The 26,722-nt window shown below is 34.8% G+C and overlaps 1 protein-coding gene across 3 annotated transcripts in view; it reads right to left on the bottom strand.

Moving 5' to 3' along the window:
• Nucleotides 1-4,019: 4,019 nt before the first annotated feature.
• MIOS (missing oocyte, meiosis regulator, homolog (Drosophila)) overlaps nt 4,020-26,722 on the bottom strand; it is a 36,984-nt gene continuing 14,281 nt past the window's right edge. For all 3 annotated transcript variants that reach the window (XM_011974722.1, XM_011974723.1, XM_011974724.1), the window contains 8 exons: nt 24,460-24,714; nt 21,987-22,156; nt 19,271-19,336; nt 18,278-18,436; nt 12,341-12,493; nt 11,018-11,222; nt 5,424-5,553; nt 4,020-4,505 (listed from right to left, as the gene is read on the bottom strand). In XM_011974722.1, coding sequence (XP_011830112.1) covers nt 4,409-4,505; nt 5,424-5,553; nt 11,018-11,222; nt 12,341-12,493; nt 18,278-18,436; nt 19,271-19,336; nt 21,987-22,156; nt 24,460-24,714 — 1,235 coding nt within the window. In that variant the 3' untranslated portion in view covers nt 4,020-4,408. The remainder of the gene's footprint in view (nt 4,506-5,423; nt 5,554-11,017; nt 11,223-12,340; nt 12,494-18,277; nt 18,437-19,270; nt 19,337-21,986; nt 22,157-24,459; nt 24,715-26,722) is intronic.

The raw sequence follows: 26,722 nt of genomic DNA, 5'->3' as shown, positions 1-26,722 counted from the left end.
TCTGTGCAGACAAGCGAAAAGTAATCTACTTTTTAATCAGCATGTTACTGATTTAGCATTTATTTAAATTTGTCAGCTGTTGTATTTTGCTTGCACAAGTCTTTGATTGATATTATCTACTGATTGTTTTTTCCTCGGCTTTGAAAATGTCCTTTATGAATTAAGGCAATTTGTCATAAATGTTGTAGTTTATCAATTTGTTTGCTTTGTAACTATTTATGATTTTTGCCATACCAAATTTTGATGATTTGGAAAAGAAGCAAAGGTGTGCCTCCTTTCGCTTTCTTCTTTTTCATTGCCATGTGCAGAACCAGTGACAACAGCATCCACATCTTATTGCTGTCTATAGTGAGAAGGATTCTAGTATTTCTCTAATAGGCATCATGATGTGTGAGACAGTGAAATAGGAGCGGAGAAAATGGAGAGAAAACATTTCCTTTGAATAACAACTAACCTAAAAAACAAATTAGAGATCAATTTTTGAATTTTATCAAGTGCTTTGTACATCCAAAGAGCTATTGACATGGTTCTTCTTTTGGTGTATTAATACTAAATATGATTAAAATATTACCCAGTACTTAATTCTTGGAATAAACCCTTCTTTGTCACAGTGAATCATTCTCTTATATACAGAACCTACAAAGTAATACACAGAAGCAGAAAACAGAAATTAAAAGGGCAGCTTAGGAAGTCAAGACTACTGGAATCTAAGTCTTGGCTGTATTTGCTACTCGTGTAACCTAGGACAAGTGAACTGATGTCTCTATACCTGAATTGCCTCATTTACAGAATGGGGACAATAATGATATAACTACCCCATAGGTTTATTGCAAAAACAGGATAATGTGCTTGGCACCTAGCACATAAAAGGCATTAACAGTAATTTATATACTGCTGCATTTGATAACTAATTTTACTTGTGATTTTATCATGTTAAATTTGTGTTAATTTGGTATCTGGGTTGTTAGCTTTTAAAAACTTTGGGAGGCTTTCCTTCTGTCTCTGTACTCTGGGAGAAGTAGTATTTTATAAAAATTAATATATTTGTAAAGTGTTACTTGTTATAATCAGCAAAGAAACCTATAACATTTGCAGGTAGGAGAGAAAACTTGCGGATGATGTAATGGAAGGATTAAGTAGTGGATAGGGGAGCTGCTATCTAGCAAGGCCTGTTTCTGTCATTGTGATGTCACTAGACTTGATACAAGATATTGACCCAAATATGTGTCTCCCACCTCTCTGATGCCTATCTGTGCAGATGTCAGAAATTGTGCCCACTAGCTTTAATTATGGCTATTCCGGAAGAGCAAGTCTCACAGTATACTTTTGAAATTACCACTACCACCCCAACATTTTAACTTAAATGAACATCAAGTGTAGCAGAATGGCAGAAAAGGAAAAAGTACACAGAATAATCCTGGATACTTTCTCCAAGTATCCAGATTAGTGAGTTCAATTTAAACCTAGTTAAATTAAGAGTTGAGAATAGATATAAAAACTTAAAGTTTTCAATAGTCAGTTGTTAAATTTGCCGTAATTTTTTCCTCTGGGTTCATTTTTATATCACGTTTAACTCCTAGGAGGTCAGCTGAAGGATTTTTGCATGCAAAAAAAAAACAGTAATACTCCAAATTTATCCAAATTATGGCATTTTTCTTTTGAGATAGGACTTAGTTACTTTTGTTTACCCTATATTTGGAGTATTACTATTATTGGGAATTTTCATTCTTTTTAAAAAAAAATCTATTTCAGCCAATCACACTAAGGAAATTTTCATTCTTGAGACAAATGTAGATTCTTTGTTAAAATTATACTGTATTCACTGAAAAAGTACTGATACATGAGCAATCTATGAAAATGAAGGTAACAATGCTAATCACTACCATTTATAGAGCACTATGTGACAGGGATATGGCACTTCATGTTTATTGCATCACCTAATACTCCCACACTCTATGAGGTAGGTATTTTCTATATCTTTCTTTTTAACATATAAAGAAACTGAAGCTCAAAAAGGTCAAGTCACTTACCCAAGATCCCGAGGCTAGGATTATACTTTATGTTTCAAAGACCATGCTTTTACTACTTGCAGTCAAATGAATGACTGAAATTGAGTCATCTAATTAAATGCAGAACTACATTCTTTTAAATACTCACTATGTGAAGCATTGACAATGGGAAGCTTTTAAAATAAGGATAAGAACCATTCTGGAAAGTGGGTTAAACTGAAAAACAGAGCCTAAAAGGAATGTTACTTCTAATATTAAGTATGAAGTCTGTCATCAAAATAAGTACCAATATTACTTCATGTGGACTATTTGTAAAGAAACCATAATTTCTTGATACAATGACTTCAACCAGATTTATTCAATCTTTTAAAAATAATAAAAACACTTTTATTAAACACGTCTATTGATCATGTTTAGGTAAAGTATCTTGTCGAGTTTATAAACCCAAATACCAGTGACTTAGTTATAAAAAAGAGAAAATAATTTGAATCTACCTTCATTGTCCATGCACACTAAAATGCAAAACACACACCAGAGACATAAACTGCATGTTTGGGCTTCACAGAAAACATTTAAGAGGTTGACACATACATACAACCTTAAAAATGTCACCCTCATATATTAGGATTACAAATATGCATACTACATAATAGACTTTACATTCATGTTTTATGCTGTATTTCCAAAACTTGTAACTATTTCAGATAAATTCAATAATTTTATATTTTACTTTAATGAGAAATGAAAATGTACATAAGAGTCTGACATTACTTAAAGCTGACTTTCATATTTAGGACACAGTAAATTTGAAAGGAACACTTCAAATGAAATATTAAAGGTAAAGGGTATATGTTAATAAAATGAAATCAATTAAGATTTACTCAAACGAAGGCTGGAAAACGTACCCTTAATAGCAATCTTTAAAAAAATTTGCAATTCCCATGTCTTTCATTTGAAAATACTCATGTAGGTGAAACATTTAGAGTAGATATGTACCATTTCTAATGTTTTCCTAGAAAAGGGTTTTATGTATCAGATACTCAAGGTTAAAAATAAATTTAATCTACTTTTAATATTTAGGTTGTACCTCTAATCTGACAAATCTTAGTTTTTGTAAGGCAAAACTGCTAATACGAAAGCTCTTAAAATTCTTGTTTTATTTCTCCAAAATCTATAAAATAAAATTAGATTTACTCTTTATGAATACAGATTCAACTACAAAGTTCCTAGTTCAGTCCCTCTGCATATGGCAGATGACAGAGAAGCATCTTGTAAATTCTTTGTATTTCTCTTATAACTATCTAGCTATGAAATGAGAAAAAATAAATTTTAAAATAAAGTCCCTGACTTAGCCCCAGTAACACTTAATATTTAAAAACTTACATCTAAAGTGGTCTCTGAAGTGACCCTATTTCTCCAACACTTTCTAGTCTACCCTGGAAAGAACAAGGTATGGTATTCCAAATCAGGATGGAATTTGATAGTACAGAAACACTGACATTGTACTAAATGGCTAGTTACATATAATCTTGCATAGACTTTGTATGCAGTAAAATGTTCTCAGGTGATGAGGATGACAAATTAGTATGGAGAAAAACCTTTGAAGACAAATCAGGACATTGGAAAGCAAAAGGTAGAAAGTGAAAATTTTGTATGTTCACCTGAAATGGTACATGTTTTTCTCTTCTGAAGAGAAAAAGTCGTAAGATAGATTCTTCCTCTTGACTTTTCTAGGAAGACGATAATGTCTACGCCAAAAGATTGCTTATCTTAAAATCAAAGTATATGAGGGAAAAGGCTCCTTTAAAAAATACATATTTATACATACACACATAAATATGCACACACACATACACACATATATATAACAGACAGTAATAAAAAATATTCTCCAGTGTGGGATAGGGGCTCTTCAATTCTAAAAGTAAAAATCTATAATTTTAAATTAATCTGAAAGAAATCTAAGCACAGCTGAACTTAAAACTATTGTCTGAATCATAGAATTAGTCATTTTATTTTAAAAGTGCACATATTTTATTGAAAGATATCCAATTTCAGCTTTGAAGATATAGGCTCAAAATCTGTTCTTGGCTATTCCAGAAATTTTGCTTGTAGAGTGTTCATAATTTCAACCAAAACTTAGAAAGCTTTTCTAAAGTAGACTTTTCAACCTGCTGAACAGAACTCATGTCTATACTGTGATGTTTATTTCAGCAGCATTTGTCTCTGTGAAGCACATCAAAATCACTCAAACATCAAACCTGCTGATCTGATAGAATGATTTATTTTCCCATTACAGGTAAGTCATGAATGACTTGTTCTGAGGTATGTTTCTGAGCTATGAAGGACACCTATTAGAAAGCTCCACACTTGAAGGTTTCTCTTAAGGTGATAACATTTTATGGCTGGACAGCCTCTGCAGGTACCAGATTCCCTGTTGTATCCAACTGCATACATTTACACGTGCATGCAGACACAGGGCACTCTGCATGGTCCCTAAAAAAACAGGTCAAATAACAGTTAAAAATCCAAATTAGACATACATACATTTATTTATCTCTCTTTTTTTTTTTTTTTAAAGAGACAGGGTCTCGCTATATTGCCCAGGCTGGACCCACACTCCTGGGCTCAAGCCATCCTCCTGCCTCAGCCTCTTGAGTAGCTGGGACTACAGGTGTGCACCACTGTGCCCACTTGTTTACTTATATCTATCTATAATGCAACTTTTCAAAATGGCATTTGGAAAAATGTAGAAACTAAAACCCAGAGGAAAAAAGCATCAAAAGCATCAAATCATAAATTACTGCCAAGCTGAACTTTAGGGAGAAGAAATACATACCTTTTACTTTCTACATATATGCAAGATATTTCATTTACAGTTGTGAAGGTGACAGGGATGTGCTCAGAGTTTAAATTGGCTAATGAGACAAATTGGGTATAAATGCTGTATCAATCAGAAGCACAGGGCCACTGGCACCATTCAAAATAAAATTCAAATATGGTCTTGAGAGTCTCAACTGTATGACTACATAAAAAGCTTACTTAGAAGAGAACTCAGGCAGCAGTGTGATATGCTCTTTTATCATTTCATTAGTAATTCAATTGCATGATAAATTACAGCATATTCAGTTGTAAAAACTGTAAACATCCTCTCCCCAAATAAAGTTAAATCAAACATTTAACTCATACAAAAGATTTAAATTAGTTCTTACACAAGTATTACCTTTATAGTTTAAGGTTATATAGGATATCTAATGATGAAATGTTCATACCACCTTTGTTAACGTCTGAGTGACAGTAAAAATAAAATTCATACTTTGGCTAAATGTTAACAGATAAACCCAAACTATTTAGAAGCAATCTGTGTTATCCCCCACAACTCCAACCCTATCAAAGAAGAAATGTGCTGATTACCTGAACCAACTAAGCATATGTCCAGCATGTCCACCGTGCCTGCAATTATGACACCATGTAAACCAGTTGTTAAATTGGGCTAATTTTTTGTCCTTGCTCAAGTCCACTTTTTCATCTGATTTGGTTCCTCCTATGACGAAAGAAAACGATCTTCATTAACTGTATCACAATATTTTATTTAAAGTTACTTTCAAAAAGCATTTCTAAAACTGTGTTCCAAGTATGAATCACACATCATATTGAAATAGCAATTTTGATGGTAGGTTCTAGTTTAGATGAAGCGAAACTGAATGACAGGAGCTCCCCTACATTTTTAATAGCCAATATAAATATGGAAAAAAATAAAACCCACTAAGAAACAATCTAAATTTAAAACTTTAGGGAGACCAAATCAGTAGTTTAAAATTCTTCCACAAGGAAAATACCAGGCCCAGTTTACAAGTGAATTTTACTTAACATTCACGGAACAGGTAGGGCTGGGTGTGGTGACTCATGCCTGTAATCCCAGCACTTTGGGAGGCTGAGGCGGGCAGACCACTTGAGGCTAGGAGTTCGAGACCAGGCTGGCCAACATGGTGAAACTCCGTCTCTGCTAAAAATACAAAAATTAGTCGGGGGTGGTGACACGTGCCTGTAGCCCCAGCTACTGGGGAGGCTGAGGCACAAGAATTGCTTAAACCTGGGGATTGGAGGCTGTAGTGAGCCGAGACCGCACAGCTGCACTCCAGGCTGGGTGATAAAGCAAGACTTCGTCTCAAAAAAAGAAAAAAACAAACAATCAAGGGATAGGTAACTCTCATCTGTACAAGCCCTTTGAAAGAAGAGAAAAAGTGGAAAGTTTCCCAATGCACTTCATGAGACTTGTGTAACTTAAGCAATTGCTTAATTAGACTTAATATTTTTACTTACTTGCTATCTATAAAGACATTATGCATCAATAACTATGTTCAAAATTTTGCTTGGACCATTGCAGGCCACACTTTCATGACCAAAAGGATAATCTTGCCGTCAGGAATAGTTTTTAAAAATATCTGTTTTAGCTAATAATATGAAGTGAAAGGATGTGTAAGTAATTCAATGATTTAAGATGTAAACACAATAAAATTATTCCTGAAAGGGTCACCAACAATAATGAGAGCGTAAAAAGGAAAGGGGGAAGAGACAAATAAAATATAGATCTGATATGGACACTACTTTAAACCTCTATGTAAAGCTCTCATTAGTGCTTGTCACTTTGTTTTTGTAAATTCTAACATAAACAGATAACAGACTGAATCAGAACAAGCATACCCTTGTTTTTCTGATGAAGCTGGAAGTATTAAGGTCTACCTCACTGCCAAGTATAAAGGCTTAGATCAAATGACTTCAAATTTTAAAAGATTTATAGTGAATTATGAAGACAAGTGCCACAGAACACTTCAGGGGAAACTAGAGTTTCACTTATGCACTAACTCATAACGTAAGAAGAAAATGAAGGAAACCAGTAGATAATCTAGCTTTTAAAAACTGTGTCATTGTCCAGAAGTTAAGTTCTGTGAGGGCAGGGATTTTTGTTTTCTTTACTGTAACATTTCTAGCACTTGGAACAATAGGTACCAAATAAACATTTGTTGAATAAATAATATTTATGACATTTACAATGATGTTAGAATTGTTTCAATAGATTTCTTATCTTCAAAGCACAATTGAGTATAAAAATATCAAGTCTCAGTTAAATAAGCTTGTAGAAATTTCAGCTATTTGAATCACAAAGCAAGATGGATGGATGCAATCTCTGATTGCAGGCAAAGCACCAGGGAGGTTTAGATACTTGAGCCATTAGCCAGCACTTGATTTCTATTAGATTCTGTTTTATTTTGGAACTAGGACTCTTCTGATTTCACATATCAAAAAAGAGAATTTGCTTCTTTTTCTTTTTTTTAAACTTTTACTTTAGTTTCAGGGGTACATGTGCGGGTTTGTTATGCAGGTAAATTGCGTATCATGGGGGTTTTGGTGTATGCATTATTTCATCATCCAGGTAATAAACATAGTACCCGACAGGTAGTTTTTCAATCCTCCTCCCACCCTCCACCCTCCAGTAAGCCCTGGTGTCTGTTATTCCTTCTTTATGACGATATGTACTCAATGTTTAGCTCCTACTTATAACCTGCAGTATTTGGTTTTCTATTCCTGTGTTAGTTTGCTTAGGAAAACGGCCTCCAGCTCCATGCTGCTGCAAAAGACATGGCTGCATAGTATTCCATGGTGTATATGTACCACATTTCTTTATCCAGTCCACCACCGATGGGCACTGAAGTTGATTCCATGATTAAACAGTGCTTATTATTCTCTAACTTAGCTCAGCAATGCCTTTAAAGATCATATTCAGGCTCTTGCTAATTTTTCTACTGTTTCTTAGCAGTTCACTTCCTACGTCCTTTCACAACAATACACTTGCTCTTCCAACACCCCCTGTACTTATAATACTTACTAATCTCCTCACCCTAGTTCATGTCTTTTACTCTTGGTCTACAACCTGGAAGGCTTCCCTGCAATCTTCATATATTAAATCTACCAATTTTAAAGACTGGCTTAAATGGTAACTTCCTCCTGAAGCTTTCGATATCCTTCAGATAGAAGTAATATTTCCCACTCTCAAAATTCCTAATTCTTTCCTTAAATAATAGTCCTAATTCATGTTGGGGGTTTAGATGTGTTCCAGAATCCAGGATGTTTGGGATTTTAGAAAAAAGGAGCAAATATGTACACCTTGAGGGTAGTCTAAAGCACCCTGTAATCAAACTCGTTAGTATTTCTGCAGTGAAACATGAATATTCACTAATAAATAAGAGAGATAAATATCTTAATAGCCTCACATCAATTCTGAACAGGTTTTGTGGCCAAATGTGATTACTGTAATTTTATTTTTAAAAGGCATTGGACTTTCAGATCTTTTTAGAGACTCTGAAATGACAGATGGAATTGTAGACCAGTATTTATTTTCTAGAAAATATCACTTATTTTATACTCGTTAACTATGCTTATTGTACATCAAAAGCTCCAAGAGGTTCTTTGATTTATTCATCTCAGCACATCAGCCTTATATTAATGTGCCAAGTAAAATCAGTGTTCAAATATGTATTATATATAAAGAAATTATTTCTGAGGCAAATATGGAAAAAATTCTATAACAAATATGGGAAAATGTTAATATTTGATAAACCTGAGTGCTGACTATTCATTATATTAGTCATCATAACAAAGAGTTTGAAATGTTTTAGGATTTTTCTTCAAATTCTAGAAAATTATTTTCTCTTCTTACCTATTTCAAAAATAGAAAAGATTGAAAAACTGATATTCAGCAAAAAGGAAGAGTGCCCAGGTGTAAGAATGCAAATAATCCTTATAGCTTCCTGAGGCTTGTGGTCCAAAAGATGTGTTCCATTTAATTATTTCTATATATCTCAGTTCGTATACACACATGACTTATTTATGCTATATTTTACCTCCTTGTGCTCTCATTGTTGTAGATATTCCAAATTGTTATTTTCTGTTTATTAGGACTAGAGTAACATAAAAGAGTGATCAGTATGTAATGTATAAAATAAAAATCCTCGATTAAAATTTAAAACTAAAATGTACATTTAAAACATTACGTATTGCCTTCATTTCTTTAAAAAAAGCATCTAGATGGAAAAATAATTGCTAAGTCAATGATACCAGCAAGTCTTTCATAAATGTTAATGTAATGATAAAGCAGACTACTTAAATGAACAAGATACAGAATAGAATTATAAAATGTGTGCACTAGAAAGGATCTCCAGTCCAGAGGAAGGTGCAAGTAACTCTCAATGTCACAGAGTGAATGTCATAGAGCTAGAATTAAAACAGACATTCTCACACTCTAACCAGTTCTTTATTCATTACACCTGTGTGCCAAATACCCAAAATGATTTTAATTGAAAATCTTGCCACAGTATCATTTTCAAATTAGGTAAAGAGCTGGAATAATTCCAGCCACCAGGTATAAGATATCTGATTATCTACTATTCTCAAAATGTTTTTCCATGTTTACTATAAAGAGTAAAAAATAATCTTAATATTTCTAACCATTACAAAATATAGGCTGGGCATGGTGGCTCATGCCTGTAATCCCAGCACTTTGGGAGGCTGAGGCAGGTAGATCGCTTGAGTTCAGGAGTTCAAGACCAGTCAGGGCAACAGGGCGAAACCCTATGGTCCCAGCTACTTGGGAGGCTGAGGTGGGAGGATCACCTGAGCCCAGGAGACAGGAGGCAGAAGGCAGAGGTTGCTGTGAGCTGAGATCATGCCACTGCATTCTATCCTGGGTGACAGAGTGAGATCCTGTCTCAAAAACAAAATGAAACAAAACAAAAACACTGTGTGTATATATGTATATATTCCAAATTGTTATTTTCTGCTCATTAGGACCAGAGTAACATAAAAGAGTGATCAGTTAGTATGCAATGTATAAAATAAAAATCCTTGATTAAAATTTAAATCAAAACTAAAACGTACATTTAAAACATTACGTATTGCCTTCATTTATATTTTTATATATATATATATATATATATATATATAAATTTACTAGGTAACTGACAAACAGCAGAAGCAGCATCGAAATCTAGCAGTCAAGGGACATGACTTCTAGGCTGATACTTTCTCTATGCATTTTCTTATTTATTATTATTTTTTAATTAAAATTTTTTTTAAAATTTAGGACAGAGTCTTGCTCTGTCGCCCAGGCTGGAGTGCAGTGGCACGATCTTGGCTCACTGCAACCTCTGCCGCCCGGGTTCAAGTGATTCTCCTACCTCAGTCTCCCAACTAGCTGGGACTACAGGTGTGTGCCACCATGCCCAGCTAATTTTCTGTATTTTTAGTAGAGACAAGGTTTCACCGTATGAGCCAGGATGGTCTCGATCTTCTGACCTCGTGATCCACCGGCCTCAGCCACCCAAAATGTTGGGATTACAGGCATGAGCCACCACACCCGGCCAAAAAAATTTTTTATAGAGATGGGGTCTCACTATTTTGCCCAGGCTGGTCTCAAACTCCCAGGCTCAAGTAATCCTTCTGCCCTGGCCTCTCAAAGAGCTGGGATTACAGGCATAAGCCACTGCACCTGACCCTTCTCTTATGTATTTTACAGGTAGGTTTTGAAGATGAATGAAGAAGAAATGTCAAAGTGCTTTAATGATGTCAAAAGATCCTTAGAAATACAAAGTATCTGTTATCAGGTGCAGGTATACTGAGTTTTAGATAATCAAATTTGAACGAACTCCCCTTAGTGAAAACAGTGATAAGAAAATGGTAATATTTTAAGATTATTTCATATTTAAGTTTTTCTCACAAACTTTAAATTGGTCAGAACTTGTGAAATTACCTGAAGTATCAATAGATATAGATTTTACTTTTAATTTACATAGTTCATAAATTATAGGAACATAAAAGCCTTCAAGCTAGTAAACTGCCCTTTCTTAGAAATAATAACAAACTCTAGCTAGTTTGTATTTTATTTGCAACATTAACTCAATTATGTAAGAATCATTTCAGCTCATAAAGTATTTTGTAAAATTATGTCATACCAGGACAGCTAGAAACTGGTGTTCCCATATTAATGAGACAAAGCGCACATCGAGGAAGGGGTTTTCGACAGCCAGGACAACTTGTGACTTTAGATTTTGTTGGTGAGCCACTCACACCATACTGACTAAAACCTCTGCCCTGATGAGGCACAGTTGAACAGCTGTAGGAGATTGACTTGCCACAGAAATTGCAACTCACAAAAACCTACAAAACAAATGAAAGAAAAAATAAATGTAATGCAAACCATAATGGAATGCTAAATAACTTAGTTTGCTCCTAACAAATTATTTTTAAATACTTCTAAAAAACTTTATTTTATATTTCAAAATTTATCTGCTAAGGTTGGCTAGCTCTCATTTAAAATTTGTACTTAGCAATTACATTTTTTGGATACTTCCTTTTTAATTATATTCTTACTAATATCACTGAAATTGGTGGAAGAACTCAAACTTTAGACTCCAACATTTTAGAAATAACAGTGACTTCAGAATTCACACTGGGACATTACAACATATTCCAGTATGACTTCTAAACCACAGTTCAGTGATGTAATGTTCTGAACAAAATTTTCTTATAAAGAAAACGCTCTTCCTAAGACAAAAAGGAGTTAACAATCTTATAATGGTAAATAGTTAAATTTTTAGACTAATAGCAATAGAAACTGTTCGTTTTGTTTTACAGTAAATTGCTAGGCTCTTAATCACTTATCATATAGATTAGTAACATGTACTACCATGTAATGCTATTTTATCAACACTCTGGTTTTAATATAAGCACTTTCTCAAGTTCCTAAAATAAGAAAATAGCACCATCCAGTGCCCATATTGAGGATAACATATTTGATATCTGAAGTAAGACACAGTGATTTAATGTGATATACCTTATGTGACAATAATCTTTTATTAAACTAATGCTAAAAAAAATTTCCATGTGTAATTAAACATACAGATATAGGTAATACTGCTAAAGTCTAGAAAAACCCAAATCCTGCCTTACTGCACATAAATAATGCCAAAAAACTTAATACACAAGTGGAATTTATAAGATAATATAATAGTTTAGAATCTGAAAGGGCTGGAAATATACTGGAAAATTCAGGCCTGCTGTGGTTTGTTCTATCTCAGACTAAAGCTCAAGCCACTGAGATGACTGTTAGCAAGCAGCAGAACCAAAGGATAGGAAGATCAAGAACAAAGCTCAGTCTAGAAAAGACAAAGACATCAATGGGAACTCAATATAAGCAAAATAAGGAGCTAATAATAATTTATTAAATTGAACATCAACATGTTACAATTTGATTTTCTCCAAAACAATGTACTTACCTGTGCTAAAGGCTTGGAACTGGGATCCAGCTTACTCCTGTGAATATCAAATTCAGCTCGTTTATGCCAAAATCTCCAGGCATCTAATAAATTTCTATAATTCTCAATCCAGTACTGAACCCTTTCATCCTTAAGAACATCTAAAGGTGAACCCTAAAATGAAAACATGAATTACTTCAATTATTTAAAATCTCCTGGCTAGGCCAGAGACTTCTGGGTAGCATATAAGTATGAGTAACAGAAGAAATAGGCTTTTTTTTTTTTTTTTTTGCCAAAAGCTGGCTCCTAATGAGAATAAAGACAAAGTTTATGGAAGCTCCATTAATTTATCTCAAGCTGGGTTCCACTAATGACATAAATATGTACTTTATATAACATACCTGGCCAGGGAAGTGTAATTCTCTACCTTTTAGTTAAGTTTAAGAAAACAGAACTTCGTGGTTGAATGTTTTAAACAGTGATATGAATACCCTTTGTCCCAGCAATTAAAAACCTCTGGGTTCACAAACTCTGTTTACTATCAAATACAAATGTAATACAGGCTGGGCATGATGGCTCATGCCTGTAATCTCAGCACTTTGGGAGGCCGAGGTAGACGGGTCACTTGAGGTCAGGAGTTTGAGACCAGCCTGGCCAACATGGTGAAACCCTGTCTCTAGTTTAAAAATACAAAAATTAGCCAGGTGTGGTGGCAGGTGCCTATAATCCTAGTTACTTGGGAGGCTGACGCCTGAACCGGGAGGCGGAGGTTGCAGTGAGCCAAGACTGCGCCACTGCACTGCAGCCTGGGTGACAGAGTGAGACTCCATCTTAAAAAAAAAAAAAAAAAAAAAAAGTCCAAATGCGCACCAAAATTGCTTGGTCACATCTGAACTAACAGTTAGCTTGGTCCTTCCTATCTAGCAATGCATGGTAAACTAAGATGCTGCTTTTAAATACTTATTTATCCGTAAGTTAAACCCGTCTATTCTTACCCTTGCCTTCCATTAAAACATACATTTCTTGCCTTAAAAATAATAAAACAACAAGAAAAAGCAAAACCAAACCAAATACCTTCTTAGTTCTTTTGCCCCTAGCCACAGTTAAAAGCAACACCTTGTTTTAGTTAAATTTACTTTAGAGTTCTTCTCATTAAGAACTTCAAGTTCTTGCCAGTAAGAATTTTCCTAAAGTTGTATTTTCCCTGGGAGCTGTGACATTCCACATTTCATCTATGCTTGCTTTAGGTTTTCTTTTCTTTTCTTTTCTTCTTTTTTTTTTGGAGACAGAGTCTCACTCTGTTGGCCAGGCTGGAGTGCAGTGGCACGATCTCGGCTCACTGCAACCTCTGCCTCCCGGGCTCAAGCAATTCTCCTGCCTCAGCCCCGCGAGTAGCTGGGATTACAGGGGTGTGCCATGATGCCCGGCTAATTTTTGTAGTTTTAGTAGAGACGGAGTTTCACCATGTTGGCCAGGCTGGTCTTGAACTCCTGACCTCAGGTAATCTGCCCGCTTCGGCCTCCCAAAGTGCTGGGATTACAGGCGTGAGCCACCGTGCCCGGCTGCTTTAGGTTTTCTTAGAAGACTTTCAGCCCTGTTCAGGATATCTTCCTTAACTTTACATAATGCAGAAAGGAGAGAAAGTCTCTACTTCCAATGATGCTTTGGCATCAATCTGAAGGTCAGTTTTCTCAGTCCTACTCGGGGGCCAATAGAAAATACAATTTCAGAGAGAACCTGGCATATATCTTATTTATAAAAAAAAAAAGAACAAATATCGTAACAGCTAATATTATCTTTAGACATCCAATCAAAAACTGAAGCAACATATCTTTCATCTATTAAATTCGGTGTTAATTACCAGAGTTAAATTTAGCTAAAAGAACAAGTGAAACACATAGCTTACAATTTCATTTCTTAAAAAAGTAGAGGTCTACTTTAGCCCTAATTACGACTGACTAGGCGGAACTAAGTACCAAAGTAGCATATAATCCCTGATTTAAAAAGAAAATTCACAGAAAAATAAGATGTTTTCATATCTCATTCTTTCCCCTTGTATGGCAGGAAGGAGATAAACTAAGAAAGAATTTGGTCAATACATATACAGTAAGTCTTCTCTACATCCTCTCCAGTAAAGCCTAAACATGATCTGTAAAGAAAACCACAACATGATCTGTAAAGAAAACAGTTCAGGCTGGGCGTGGTGGCTCACGCCTGTAATTCCAGCACTTCGGGAGGCCAAGACAGGCGGATCGCAAGGTCAGGAGATCGAGACCATCCTGGCTAACAAGGTGAAACCCTGTCTCTACTAAAAATACAAAAATTAGCCAGGCTGGTGGTGGGTGCCTGTAGTCCCAGCTACTCGGGAGGCTGAGGCAGGAGAATGGCGTGAACCCAGGAGGCGGAGCTTACAGTGAGCGGAGACTGCACCACTGCACTCCAGCCTGGGCAACAGAGTGAGACTCTGAAAAAAAAAACAAAAAACCAAAAAACAGTTCAGAGGTTGAGTCTGACCAAATTAGAAGGGCTTGGGAAAATAGTGTTTTGTTTAGTAAAGAGATAAGGAATCTGAACCGAGAAATGTAAACCAGGGGGCTCCAACCCCCAATATACCCCCAGGTCCGTAGCCTGGTACAAACTGGGTCACACAGCAGGAGGTGAGTGGCAGGGCAATGATCGAAGCTTCATCTGTATTTACGGCTGCTCCCCATCCCTCACATTACTGCCTGAGCTCTGCAGTGGTGGCATTAGATTCTCATAGGAGAGAGAACCCTACTGTGAACTGCACATGTGAGGGATCTAGGCTGCATACTCCTTATGAGAATCTAAATGCCTGATGATCTGTCAGTGTCTCACATCATCCCCAGATGGGACCATCTAGTTGCAGGAAAATAACCTCAGGGCTCCCACTCATTCAACATTATGGTGAGTTCTAGAATTATTTCATTATGTGTAATAATAATAGAAATAAACTGCACAATAAATACAATGTGCTGGAATCATCCCTAAACCAACCCCCTGGTGCTATAAAGTCCCTAGTGCAAAAAGGTTGGGGACTGCTGATGTAAACTATAACAAAGTTAAGATTCTGAAACTGAAAAGCACAATAACTGAAATAAACAATTCCCTGGGAAGTTTAACAGCAAATGGAGACGATGGAAGAGTCCATAAGTCAACAGAAATCAACAAATCTGGGCCGGGCACGGTGGCTCACGCCTGTAATCCCAGCACTTTGGGAGGCCACGGCAGGCAGATCACTTGAGGACAGGCATTTAAGACCAGCATGGCCAACATAGTGAAACCATGTCTCTACTAAAAAACCAAAAAATTAGCCAGGTGTGGTGGCACATGCCTGTAATCCCAGCTACTTGGGAGGCTGAGGCATGAGAATCACTTGAATGCTTGAACCTAGGAGGTGGAGGTTGCAGTGAGCCAAGATTGTGCCCCTGCACTCCTGCTTGCATGACACAGCGAGACTCTGTCTTAAAACAAAAAACAAACAAACAAAAAAATTAACCAATTTGAAGAATAGTGGGAAAAAAGACATGGAAGGAAAAAGAATAGAGTCCTAGGCACCTACGAACACTATGCAGTGGTTTAATACATATGTAATAAGAATCCTAGAAGAAAAACAGACTAAGATTGAGGCAGAAAAAAAATATTTAAAGAAAGAATATCCCCAAACTTCCCAAGTCTGATGAAAAACAGACTTGCAGATCCAAGAAGCTCAGTGAACCACAAGCAGGATAAAATGAACCACAACCAGGCACATTAAGGTCATACTACTGAAAAATCAAAGGTAAAGGAAAAATCTTGGAGGAAACCCAAAAAGATTGTCCTATATATAAATAATAGAAAACATTTTATTGATGGTTGCAAGGAAAACAAATTTACTTAAACATTAAAAATCAGAATTTAGGCTGGGCATGGTGGCTCATGCCTGTAATACTAACACTTTCAGAGGCCGAGGTGGGCAGATTGCTTGAGGTCAGGAGTTTGAGACCAGCCTGGGCAACATGGTGAAACCCCATTTCTGTCAAAAATACAAAAAATTAGCCAGAAGTAGTGGCGTGAACCTGTGGTCCAGCTCCTTGGGAGGCTGAGGTGGGAGAACTGCTTGAGCCAGGGGGCTGCAATAAGCTGAAATCCACCCCAGCCTGAGTGATACGGTGAGACCCTGTCTCAAAAAAAAAAAAAAAAGAAAGAAAGAAAGAAAGAAAAGAAACCCAACAAAAAATGAAACATCACAGACAGGGAAACAAGTATAAAAATAGCTGATTCTCATCAGAAACAACAGAGGCCAGAGAAGAGAGTGAAACTACATCTTTAAAGTGTTAAAAGAAAAAATAAGGGTGAAATAGATATTTTCAGTTAAAATTTGAGAGAATCTTGTCACCTATAACACAAGGAATGCTATAGGATTTACAGAAAGGAAAAAGAATGCCAGGAATGATAAATAAGTGAATAAACATAAAAGCCCATGATTTCTTTTCACAATTTACATAAATGACAAATAACTGTTAAAAAAAACACTGTAAGTTAGAGTATATAATATCTGTAAAAGTAAAATATATGACAACAGGACAAAGGAATGGATGTGTAAATGAAGTCACACTGTTGTGACATTTGTGAAGCATGAAGTAAAACCCGGAAAGTATCAGAGTGACATAAGAAAGGGTAAAGTAGAAAGAAAGCATGATGTGTCGGGTGAGAAACGTGAAGCACGAGGGGGTAAAATGTTAACTTTGATGAGTTGAGGATGCACATTGTTAGATCTACAGCAACATCTTTTAAAAAAGATAATGCAAAGAGATATAGCTAAAAAGCCAATAGAGGCAATAAAATGAAACATGGAAATATTAACCCAAAATAAGGTAGGAAAGGAACATAGGAACAAAAGGAAAAAGGAAAAACAAAACGGAAAACAAATAGCAAGATGGTAGACTTAACCATGACCATATAAATGTAAGGAAACACTCCAATTAAAGGCAGCGATTATCAGACTGAATTTTAAAAAAGCAAGATCTGTATTGTCTGCATTTTAAATATATTTTATAAACCTCGCTAAGAAGTTACTAACCCATTTGCACTCTGTAGCCATCTGTAGCCATATATATACAGTTTAATTTAAATGACATAATTTTATTTCAGCAAGAAAAAATGTCATAGAATGGTACTTTTTCTTCCATGGGCAGTGGCTTTATACACTAGGTAAGTTTACTTTTTGGTCTGTGGGCTAGTATCTCTACATATGCACAAGAAGGTGGAATGGGAGAGGGGGCATTTTCCTGTGTTGACTCAGAACACGGTGTGCTACCATACTGTGATAGGAGGATGAGGGCAGGAAAGAGGAAGGTACCAACACCATGTAAGGATAAGATCAGCTGGAGGGCTACGGGAAATCTCAGGAGAATACTCTAAATTTTACCATATTTCCAGCAAAAGTAAAGTAGATAGCAACCTATGCCTGGAATCTGTTTTTAGTCACTGGACAGTAAAAACTGAGAAAATATACATAAATTGGTTACTCCAAATCACCCCCACTGATAATAAAAAGAGAAAACGAAAGCCGAGAGCTGTGGTATAACTAGACTTCGGCACTTCAAGTAAGACTATAGTTCAGATCAGGAAAAGGCAATCTTTCTTGTAGAAGATACAGTTATGTCAACAATTGGAGAAACTGAAGAGAGGTTTCTCTACTCCATTTGCGCTTTACATAAATTCAGATGCAGTCAAGACTGGCCTTTCTCAGACTGAAAGGAAAAACTGGATAACTCAATGAAGAAGCTTAGGGACAGTAAGATAAGGCACAAGTCTTCAGCAGATCAACTGATTAGGTGAAAACTAAATGCCTTCTAAAGATCCTAAGCAAGCAAAAGTGCATATTTACTTTCAACTGAGGAAAGAAAATATAGAATATTGTTACTTTTTTAAAAGCTGCTGTCAAACTGCACTGACCTGTAACATGCAGTAACTTGCTGTTTGAACATCTCCAGTTCTATCAACATAACTCTCCATTAAGTCCACTCCATCTTTAGTAAGGCCTGTAAGCAAAATTCCTTCCAAATTTCCAGCCTCTTTCATTTCATTGGTCAATTTTTCGATGTATCTATTTAACTGGAAAAGTTAAAGTGATTTTTCTAAAGCAATCTGTTTCACTATGTATTTTGTACTTCAAAACTACTACATTTTGAACAATTTCATTCCTAATGGAAAACATTTTAAAACAAGACTTTACTATAAATATGTAACTAAGGAGTCTGCATCTATTACAAATTTCAAAGCAGTATCCATAATCTTTTAAAATATTTTAAAAAGGCATTTACTATGTTGATAATTAATCCATAAAAGAACTACAGATGGTTTATTATCTTAAAGAGAATTGTCCTCATTATTCTGCGAAGTTTTTGCTGTCTATCATAGTAGTATGTAACAGAATCACAAAATCTGAGTTGCAAGGGAACTTTAAGACCAAGAATAACCTCCTTTAGGTCTTCCCTGACTTCAACCCACCCCAAACTCTTGCCAAGATTCCTCCATATTCCCCCAGCATTTTTCATTACTATAGTACTCAGCACATAGTATTACTAGTTGTTTACATGCATTTCCCCCTCACTATATACACAATAGGCATTTAGCATTGTTTAATGTATTAAAAATGAGGAACCCTTTCACAGCATCACTAAGAGGTGAGTTTAACATCTTTACCTACTAACTAGTCTTACCCTCCAAAGAAGAAATATACTAAAATATTAAGTCAGTATTCTAAACAAATAAATTTAGTTATGGTAGACATTTTCAAAATATTTTGATCTAATATATTCTTACCATACTTTTTAGAAGAATTTACTTATCAATCTCATACATATATAATTATAAAGACTAATTTCTTACAATAATTGTGACAGTATATATTAATTACTTCAAATGTGGAATTAAATCAGTTTTCACCTGAGTATCACTAAGGAATTTACAAGCAAATGCCACTCTGTCACGTACTGCAACTTTGTTTTCATACTGGAAAGAAGAGAAAAAGCAAGGAGTTACTTCTAGGTGCAGTGAGTTTTAAATTTTTGCAGAGACTAAATGTTTTATATAAGTAAAATGAATACGTTTATTTCCAAATTTATTAGCAAGTTATATTTATCTTGCAGAGCCATTAATTGCCTGAGATGCCTTTCTTGATGTTAACTCTCCGGGAATTCAGCAATAAGGTTTTGTCCTTGCAAAGTAAAAATTTACCTTTTAAACACTGGCCAAATTCAGTTTTTAAAAATCCAGGTCAGTCTTATATAACTCCAATATAAAAGACAAGCAATGATGTACAGTCTATCAAATTTAAGATGCCACATAATCTTTCCATCATAAAAATTAATTTTAGAGAACTAAGGAAATCTTTCCTTGGCTACTAAGTTAATCAGTAAGTCTAAGAAATTTGTGAATTGGCTACACCAGTACACAATTTAGAAGAATACCAATATACGTTTCCAACTACAAAGTGACAAGTTTTAAAACATAAACAGACACACTCTTGTGGCTAAAGTTGTTATATAGGTGGTTTGTGGCAAAGATTTCAGAGGCATGATAACTAAAATTTTTGTAAACTTGTCAATATCATGAAACACTTTTGAAATATATTTACTACAAATGTAGGAAGGTACAATTAATTTTGTGATTTGTAAAAATAATTTAAGGGTGGAAAAAAGATCCAATTTCCATTGAAGTCATCCTATGAAAATTTTACTTTTTTAACCGTAAAATCACTTCAGTTGATATCTATCTTAGCATACTTGTTCTATGATAAAATATGGTTTTGCCCTAAAGAGAGAACATATTTCATATAACTAGATTTAACTCTTAGATTCAGTTGCATATGTTACAAAATTTTGATCTGGAAAGGATTATAAACATTATTCTGTCCCATTTTACATCTCAGGAAAGTAATACTCAAAAAAGTTAACTGAATGGCTAAGGTAAATGGGGCAGAGCAAAGAGTCAGGCCTGTATTTTCTGACTTCCCAATTCAGTACTTTTCACATTCTTACTATTAACATTTTCTTAATAGAGCAACATTAATTATTTTATATATAAAGCATAACTACATACATAAATGAAACAGCTTGGAAATATGAACTTCTTATTCAAGATGACTGTTATCTAATAACTCAAATTTATGTATAAGAAAAGAAGGATATTGGGGCCGGGCGTGGTGGCTCAGACCTGGAACTCTAGCACTTTGGGAGGCCAAAGCAGGTGGATCATTCAAGATCAGGAGTTCGAGACCAGAATTGATATTTCTGGCCAACATGATGAAGCCCTGTCTCTACTAAAAATACAAAAATTAGCCAGCATGGTGGCACATGCCTGCAGTCTCAGCTACTTGGGAGGCTGAGGCACGAGAATCACTTAAACCCAGGAGGTGGAGGTTGCAGTGAGCTGACACTGCGCCACTGCACTCCAGTGTGGGTACAGAGCAAGACTCTGTCTCAACAACAACAACAAAAAAAAAAAAAAAGAAAAAAAAGGAAAAGAAAAGTACTTATTATGGGTCACTCAAAATACAGGAATTTAATATTTAAACAATATACATCTTTATCAATTCAAAAGTTAACAATCCACTCGTTTATCTAGTCTCTATCATTCTCTAACACTTCCTGAAAGTATTATTTTATCTCTTCAAGATACATTTAAAGTCTTGTTTAACAAAAAAGATTACAGTTAAAAAATAAACAGTCTTAACATTATATATATTATTTTGAAGTAGTCAGAAAAGTTCAATAGTAATTTATTAAAAGTAATAAAATACATAAAGTGCAAAATACACATTTATTAAACATTTCATTAATCTGCTCAAATAAAATACTTATTTTTACAAATTCTTAGGGACTAATACTTAAATCACTTATCCAAGCAATGTATAATTGATAAGAAATGGTATAGTAGCAAACACAGAAATGAATTTCAGTGTAGAAAGCTCTTCCCATTGTTAGAAAGAAGCCAAGCAGTGCAAAGAAAGTTGTAGTACTATTGTTTAGCTTAAAACCCAACAGCTAAAACTGATAAGCAAATCTCACTTCATTCTTTCTTTCCCCATTCTGTGATAAAGAACCTATTTGATAGTGTTATGATCACAGGTGGCTAAAACAGAGGAGAAAAAGAATAACACAAAGACCAAATAAAAAGCTGAAATAGTCCACTGTAAGTACTGTTATCATTCCCAACAGGAACCACAAAGACTGAGACAAGATGTATGGCCACCTCCACCATAACTGATCAATAATCATGAGTTGTTTTACTTAACACACACACATGCACATGTGCATGTGTGCACAGTGCATTTAAATAGTGAATATATTTTTATGTTTACATAGCTGTAGATTTCTACAGCTCAGTTCTTAAGCTAAAGGATAAAATATTCCTTCTATATCTGTAAATTATATTATTAAAACCATAAAAATCAAATCCAGTTGGATATCAATTAACTAACTCCAGGATGGGAATCACACTCAAGAAGAGCTGCTCAAAAAACAAAGCCCAAGATGCCTTATTTTAAATAACGTATGCATCAAAATATAGTATTTTATGCAACAGACATTTGAAAATTTTAAGTTAGATAAAAACTCCTATCTTAATCCAAAGGAAGATCTCAAAGAACAAGTTAGCTTACCAAAACTCCATCATAAGATCCTGTTTCACTTGTCAGAAATGCAAACATGACACACAAATAAGGGTTGTTTAGCTGTAATCGCAGTGTGCTACACATTTCTCTCCAAAGGGAGTTCTTCTCATCCGTATAACCCGATAAAGCCATTGCTACCACATTGAGATTCAGATCTCCTGCATATTAAAAACAGCCAGCTAATCAAAGTGATCAAAAGCTTACTATCTCTTCTACATTTCTTAAACCATAAATAGAAATCAGAGGGTGACTTTTACCCTCAGAAAAATGTGCTCATAGAATAAGGGTTTTGGGCTGCTCTGCCTATGGAGTAGCCATTCTTTTATTCCTTTACTTTCTTAATAAACTTGCACCTTACCCTAAAAAACAGAACAAAACAAAACAAAAAGGTTTTCGGTTTTGATTCAGACTGGAAACTTTGGCAAAGACAATAAGCACAACATTTCTATCCTTATAAAACTCATGCCCACGTGTGCAAACTCTATGCAGGAAAGCAGATTTTAATTTTAATTTTCAAGTTCTCATTCCAGGCAGGGTCTTATATATGTTATTCCTGTATATGTTCCCATATATGTATGCTATTGCTTGCTAAATGAAGAAAAGTTAAGTCATCCTACCAGAATCACTGTCAACTTTAACAAGTTTATTAATGCAAAAGTATTTCAAAAACACTTATAGTGAATATTATTGCATCTCAAGACTGCAATACTCAAAATCATTTTATTTTCCTATTCCTAAATATATAATGCAGATACTTACATATATAAGTGTCAATGCAAAGTGCAGAAAGTAATATTTCAACACTTCAATTACAGTATTACACTTACAATTTTTCCAGGACAAAATAAACTATAAGAATTACCACAGAACTGCATTAAGAGCCATTTGCAACAAAGCATTTGTTACCAATAGTCTTTTAAACATTTGTTCTTAGCAGTTTAGATGCATGCTGATAAGCTGCTAACTTTGCCTTCAGCAGTATGGCTGTTTAGTCTTCTAACCTAAGTTCAGTTTCAAAAGAGAAAACTAAATTTTCCTTTAACTTTCACTCTTAAGTATTTTCTACACTTATTATATAAGTTTTCTTATTCTATTTCTTGATTCTAATCTTTTTCTTTCTTTTCCAAATAAAGCAGTGTTTCCCACTTTATGTTCTTTACAGCTTTATATTCCTCATTTCTCTCATTTCTATAAACATTTTCCTAAGTTACTTTGTGCTTGCTTCCTTTGCCTAATATATTAGATTTAAGGTCTTTTAAATAAAAAATAAAAATAGCAAAGAAGTATCTTTAGATTTTGTATAGAACAATTTACTTCTAAATGGAAAAGAATGTTTGACTCACAGAAGTCTTCTCTTCAGTCTTTAAAATCACTGGAAAGATACAATTTCCCTATTGTTAGTATGGGTGTTTAAATCGACTAAGAAATTTCCCAGGTACACAAGATAAGGAAAGTTATCACCCTTTCAAGTTATTGCAAAATTATAATGAGAAATGGCTTTAAATACCAATTCTTTTTTCCATCAACACATATTTTCTATTGCCGTCTTAAATGAGGAGGACTTTTGTTAGAGCAAAGGTGAAAGAAAACATGCCAATCTGAGCAAAACATTAACTTTTTTAACTTTTAGACTGCAAAAAAATATATTACAGTGAATTTCATGTTTTTCTCTATGCCACAGCTGAACCATAAAGGTTTCAAAATGGACCAGCAAGTGAGGATTCAGTACTCTGAATATTCAGAAATGATTTTTTAGGTGTACTAAAGACCAATAGCTATATATATTTTAGTTATTTCCAAGTGAAATATTCCTGATAAGAAAAAAAACCCTGAGATTTTGGATTAGGATTTGTTTTTCTGAGGATCCTCTGGCAAAATGCCAGAGTAAAAAAACCTTATCTTGTTTCTTTCTTTTTAAAAAATACTAAATGAAAACTATATTTTAATCGCCAGACTCAAGAAGCATTTTTGAAGATCAAAGTATGCTTTTTATAAGAATTTGCATTAGCCTAAATAAAAGTGTCATTCAGAGTTTCTTAAAGGTCAAACAATAACCATCCAAAAGAAAGTATAAACTAGAACACACTCAAATATGGATCATAAAAATACTTGCAGGCTAAAGAGGTCCTAATCTTTAAGAAGATATATTTTTAAAAATGTATGTGAACTATCTTTAAAAGAGAAAACATTGAAAATGGACACACTTGAGCACTCCTTATAATATTATACTGACATTTAAGACACATCTTTGTTTTTACAGACCTAAACCAAGGCAGAAGAGGTGAGTTAAGTATTTACTGTTATAGACAGACTACTGTGCTAATTTTCTCTTCCAACAAAAATTAAATGAAAATTTTAAGCGATTAGATACTTGAAAATTATTAGCCTCTTTTCTTTAAAAGACTCAATGAACTGCTAACATCTTAGATTATAACTAATATCTCAGTTTATAACCTAATACCTTTTTCGGAAGACGCCCCTTCATTCAGGATTTGGATTGCTCGGCGAATATCCAAGTTGAACAATGCCACAGCAGCAGCTCTCTCCCATTCCCCTTCTTGTACAAGGGAGTTCAAAAATGGCCCCACGTCTACATCCGTTCCTTTCTTTATCCACCCACAAAGCTGTAAAGCTAAGATTCTCTCTTCATTTAAATTCTGAATATCACTTTGCTTATCCAATCCACTCCAATTATGTCTGCTGCTTTCCACCATTCCTAAAAACACAAAACATTTTTATATTGTTTTATTTCAAAATATATTTGGAAAATAAGTCAGTTTTACAGAGAACTATATTGACACATTTAGAATATTTAACTTCTCGGCTATAATTTTACGATAGTGTAAATACGAAATATGCCACAAATAAAACATATTTTGCATGTTTCTAAGTACAGTAGCTCCTTGAGTTACCAAAGAACTACTGAAATAAGAGCAAATGCTCAGATGGACTAAACTGAGTTACTGCTTCAGAGAAAGCTGCCTGGCCACCTAATCTGACATAGATATACCTGTTATTATCTAACTCACCACCCATTGTTTCCTCTATTTCCTTTAGCACTTAACATGTGCTCCCATTTAGTTATTAATTTAGTTTTCAGTCTTAATCTCTTCTCCCACTAGCACATAAGCTCCAAAAGGGCAGGTGTCTTGTCTGTTTTATTCACAAGGTATCCCTACTGTCTGAAATCCAGTAAAAGTGCTCTTGCTTTCTTCCTTCTCTCTCTGTACATTAAAAAACAAGATTACAGACTTCAAAGTACTTTGAAAGTTTAAGGTAAGTAATAACTTTAAAACACAATGGGACTAACTCGAAGGCTATTTTTCCCCTTACTAAATCAGAAAACTTCATTTCTCATTCTTTTTTCAGAAAAACCCTTGCTTTCTTGTAGCATTATTTACATTGCAATCAAGACACTTGATCCTAACGACAAGGTAATTTCACTTAGGATGATACTTAGTGCCAAATAAAGTCAAAATGAATAAAGATGACACTTAAAAACTATAATAACAAATTCTTAAATGTTCTAGAAAATTTTATCACCAAAATTGTCATTACATAATTATGTTTTTTAACAAAAAGGATTTTCAGAATAAACTAAATTACGAATTAGGCAACATGAATGTCCAACATTACCAACTTTTATTTTTTGTAGTAATTTACATTTTTAATTTACAGTAATTATACATTTATATGTTTGTATCTAATACTGCAATTATACATTTGTACATAACTAGGTCAACAACAAACAGATAGTTGCTAGAATTCCTCATTAAACTTGTTGGTTGTAGGCAGAACTGTTAAGAAGGGCTGCATTCCTGCCCCCACCACCCAACCACACTCTTGTGTAAACAGGTAGAATCGCATACAGGTAGAATCTGTAACTTGTCTCCAGATAACAGAATATAGCAGAGGTGAAAGCATTTTGCAGATACAATTAAGGCCCTTACTCAGCTCACTGAGTGAATCAAGGGACGATTATCCTGTGTGGGCCTGACCTGATTAATCAAGTAAGTCCTTTGAAAGACAGTCTAGAGGTAAGAGAGAAGCAGCAGGAGACAGATCTGCTGGTCTTGAAGACGTAAAAGCTGCTATGCTGTGAGAGGGTCTGTGAGAAGGCCATGTGGCAAGGAACTGCAAATAGCCTCTAAGGGGCTGAGAGCACCCCCTGGCCATTAGCCAGCAAGAAAATGGTTATCTCAGTCCTATAGATGCAAGAAACTGAATTCTGCCAACAACAACTCCATGAACTTGGAAGAGCACTCTGACTTCTAGAAAGAAATACAATTTGGTTGATACCTTCTGCTTAGCCTTTCTGAGACTCTGAACAGAGAACCCAGCTAAGGTGTGCCCAGACTCCTGACCCATGGAAATGATGAGATAGTAAATGAATGAAAATACACTATCCAAAGTTAATTTAACTATAGCCATTCTGGTCAAGAATTTAAAGGTATAAACAAACACAAGCAAAAATAAGAAAATATTAAAAACTTGTCATTTGCAAGTTAAATTACATATAGAAATTTTTCTTTTTTTTGACACAGAGTCTTGCTCTGTCACCCAGGCTGGAGTGCAATGGCGCGATCTCAGCTCACTGCAACCTCTTCCTCCCAGGTTCAAGTGATTCTCCTGCCTCAGCCTCCCAAGTAGCTGGGACAACAGGTGCACATCACCACGCCCGGCTAATTTTTGTATTTTTAGTAGAGACTGGGTTTCGCCATGTT

The sequence above is a fragment of the Mandrillus leucophaeus genome, unplaced genomic scaffold, assembly GCF_000951045.1.
Source record: "Mandrillus leucophaeus isolate KB7577 unplaced genomic scaffold, Mleu.le_1.0 Scaffold148, whole genome shotgun sequence".
Classification (NCBI taxonomy): domain Eukaryota; kingdom Metazoa; phylum Chordata; class Mammalia; order Primates; family Cercopithecidae; genus Mandrillus; species Mandrillus leucophaeus.
This window is presented reverse-complemented; position numbering and strand designations above follow the sequence as displayed.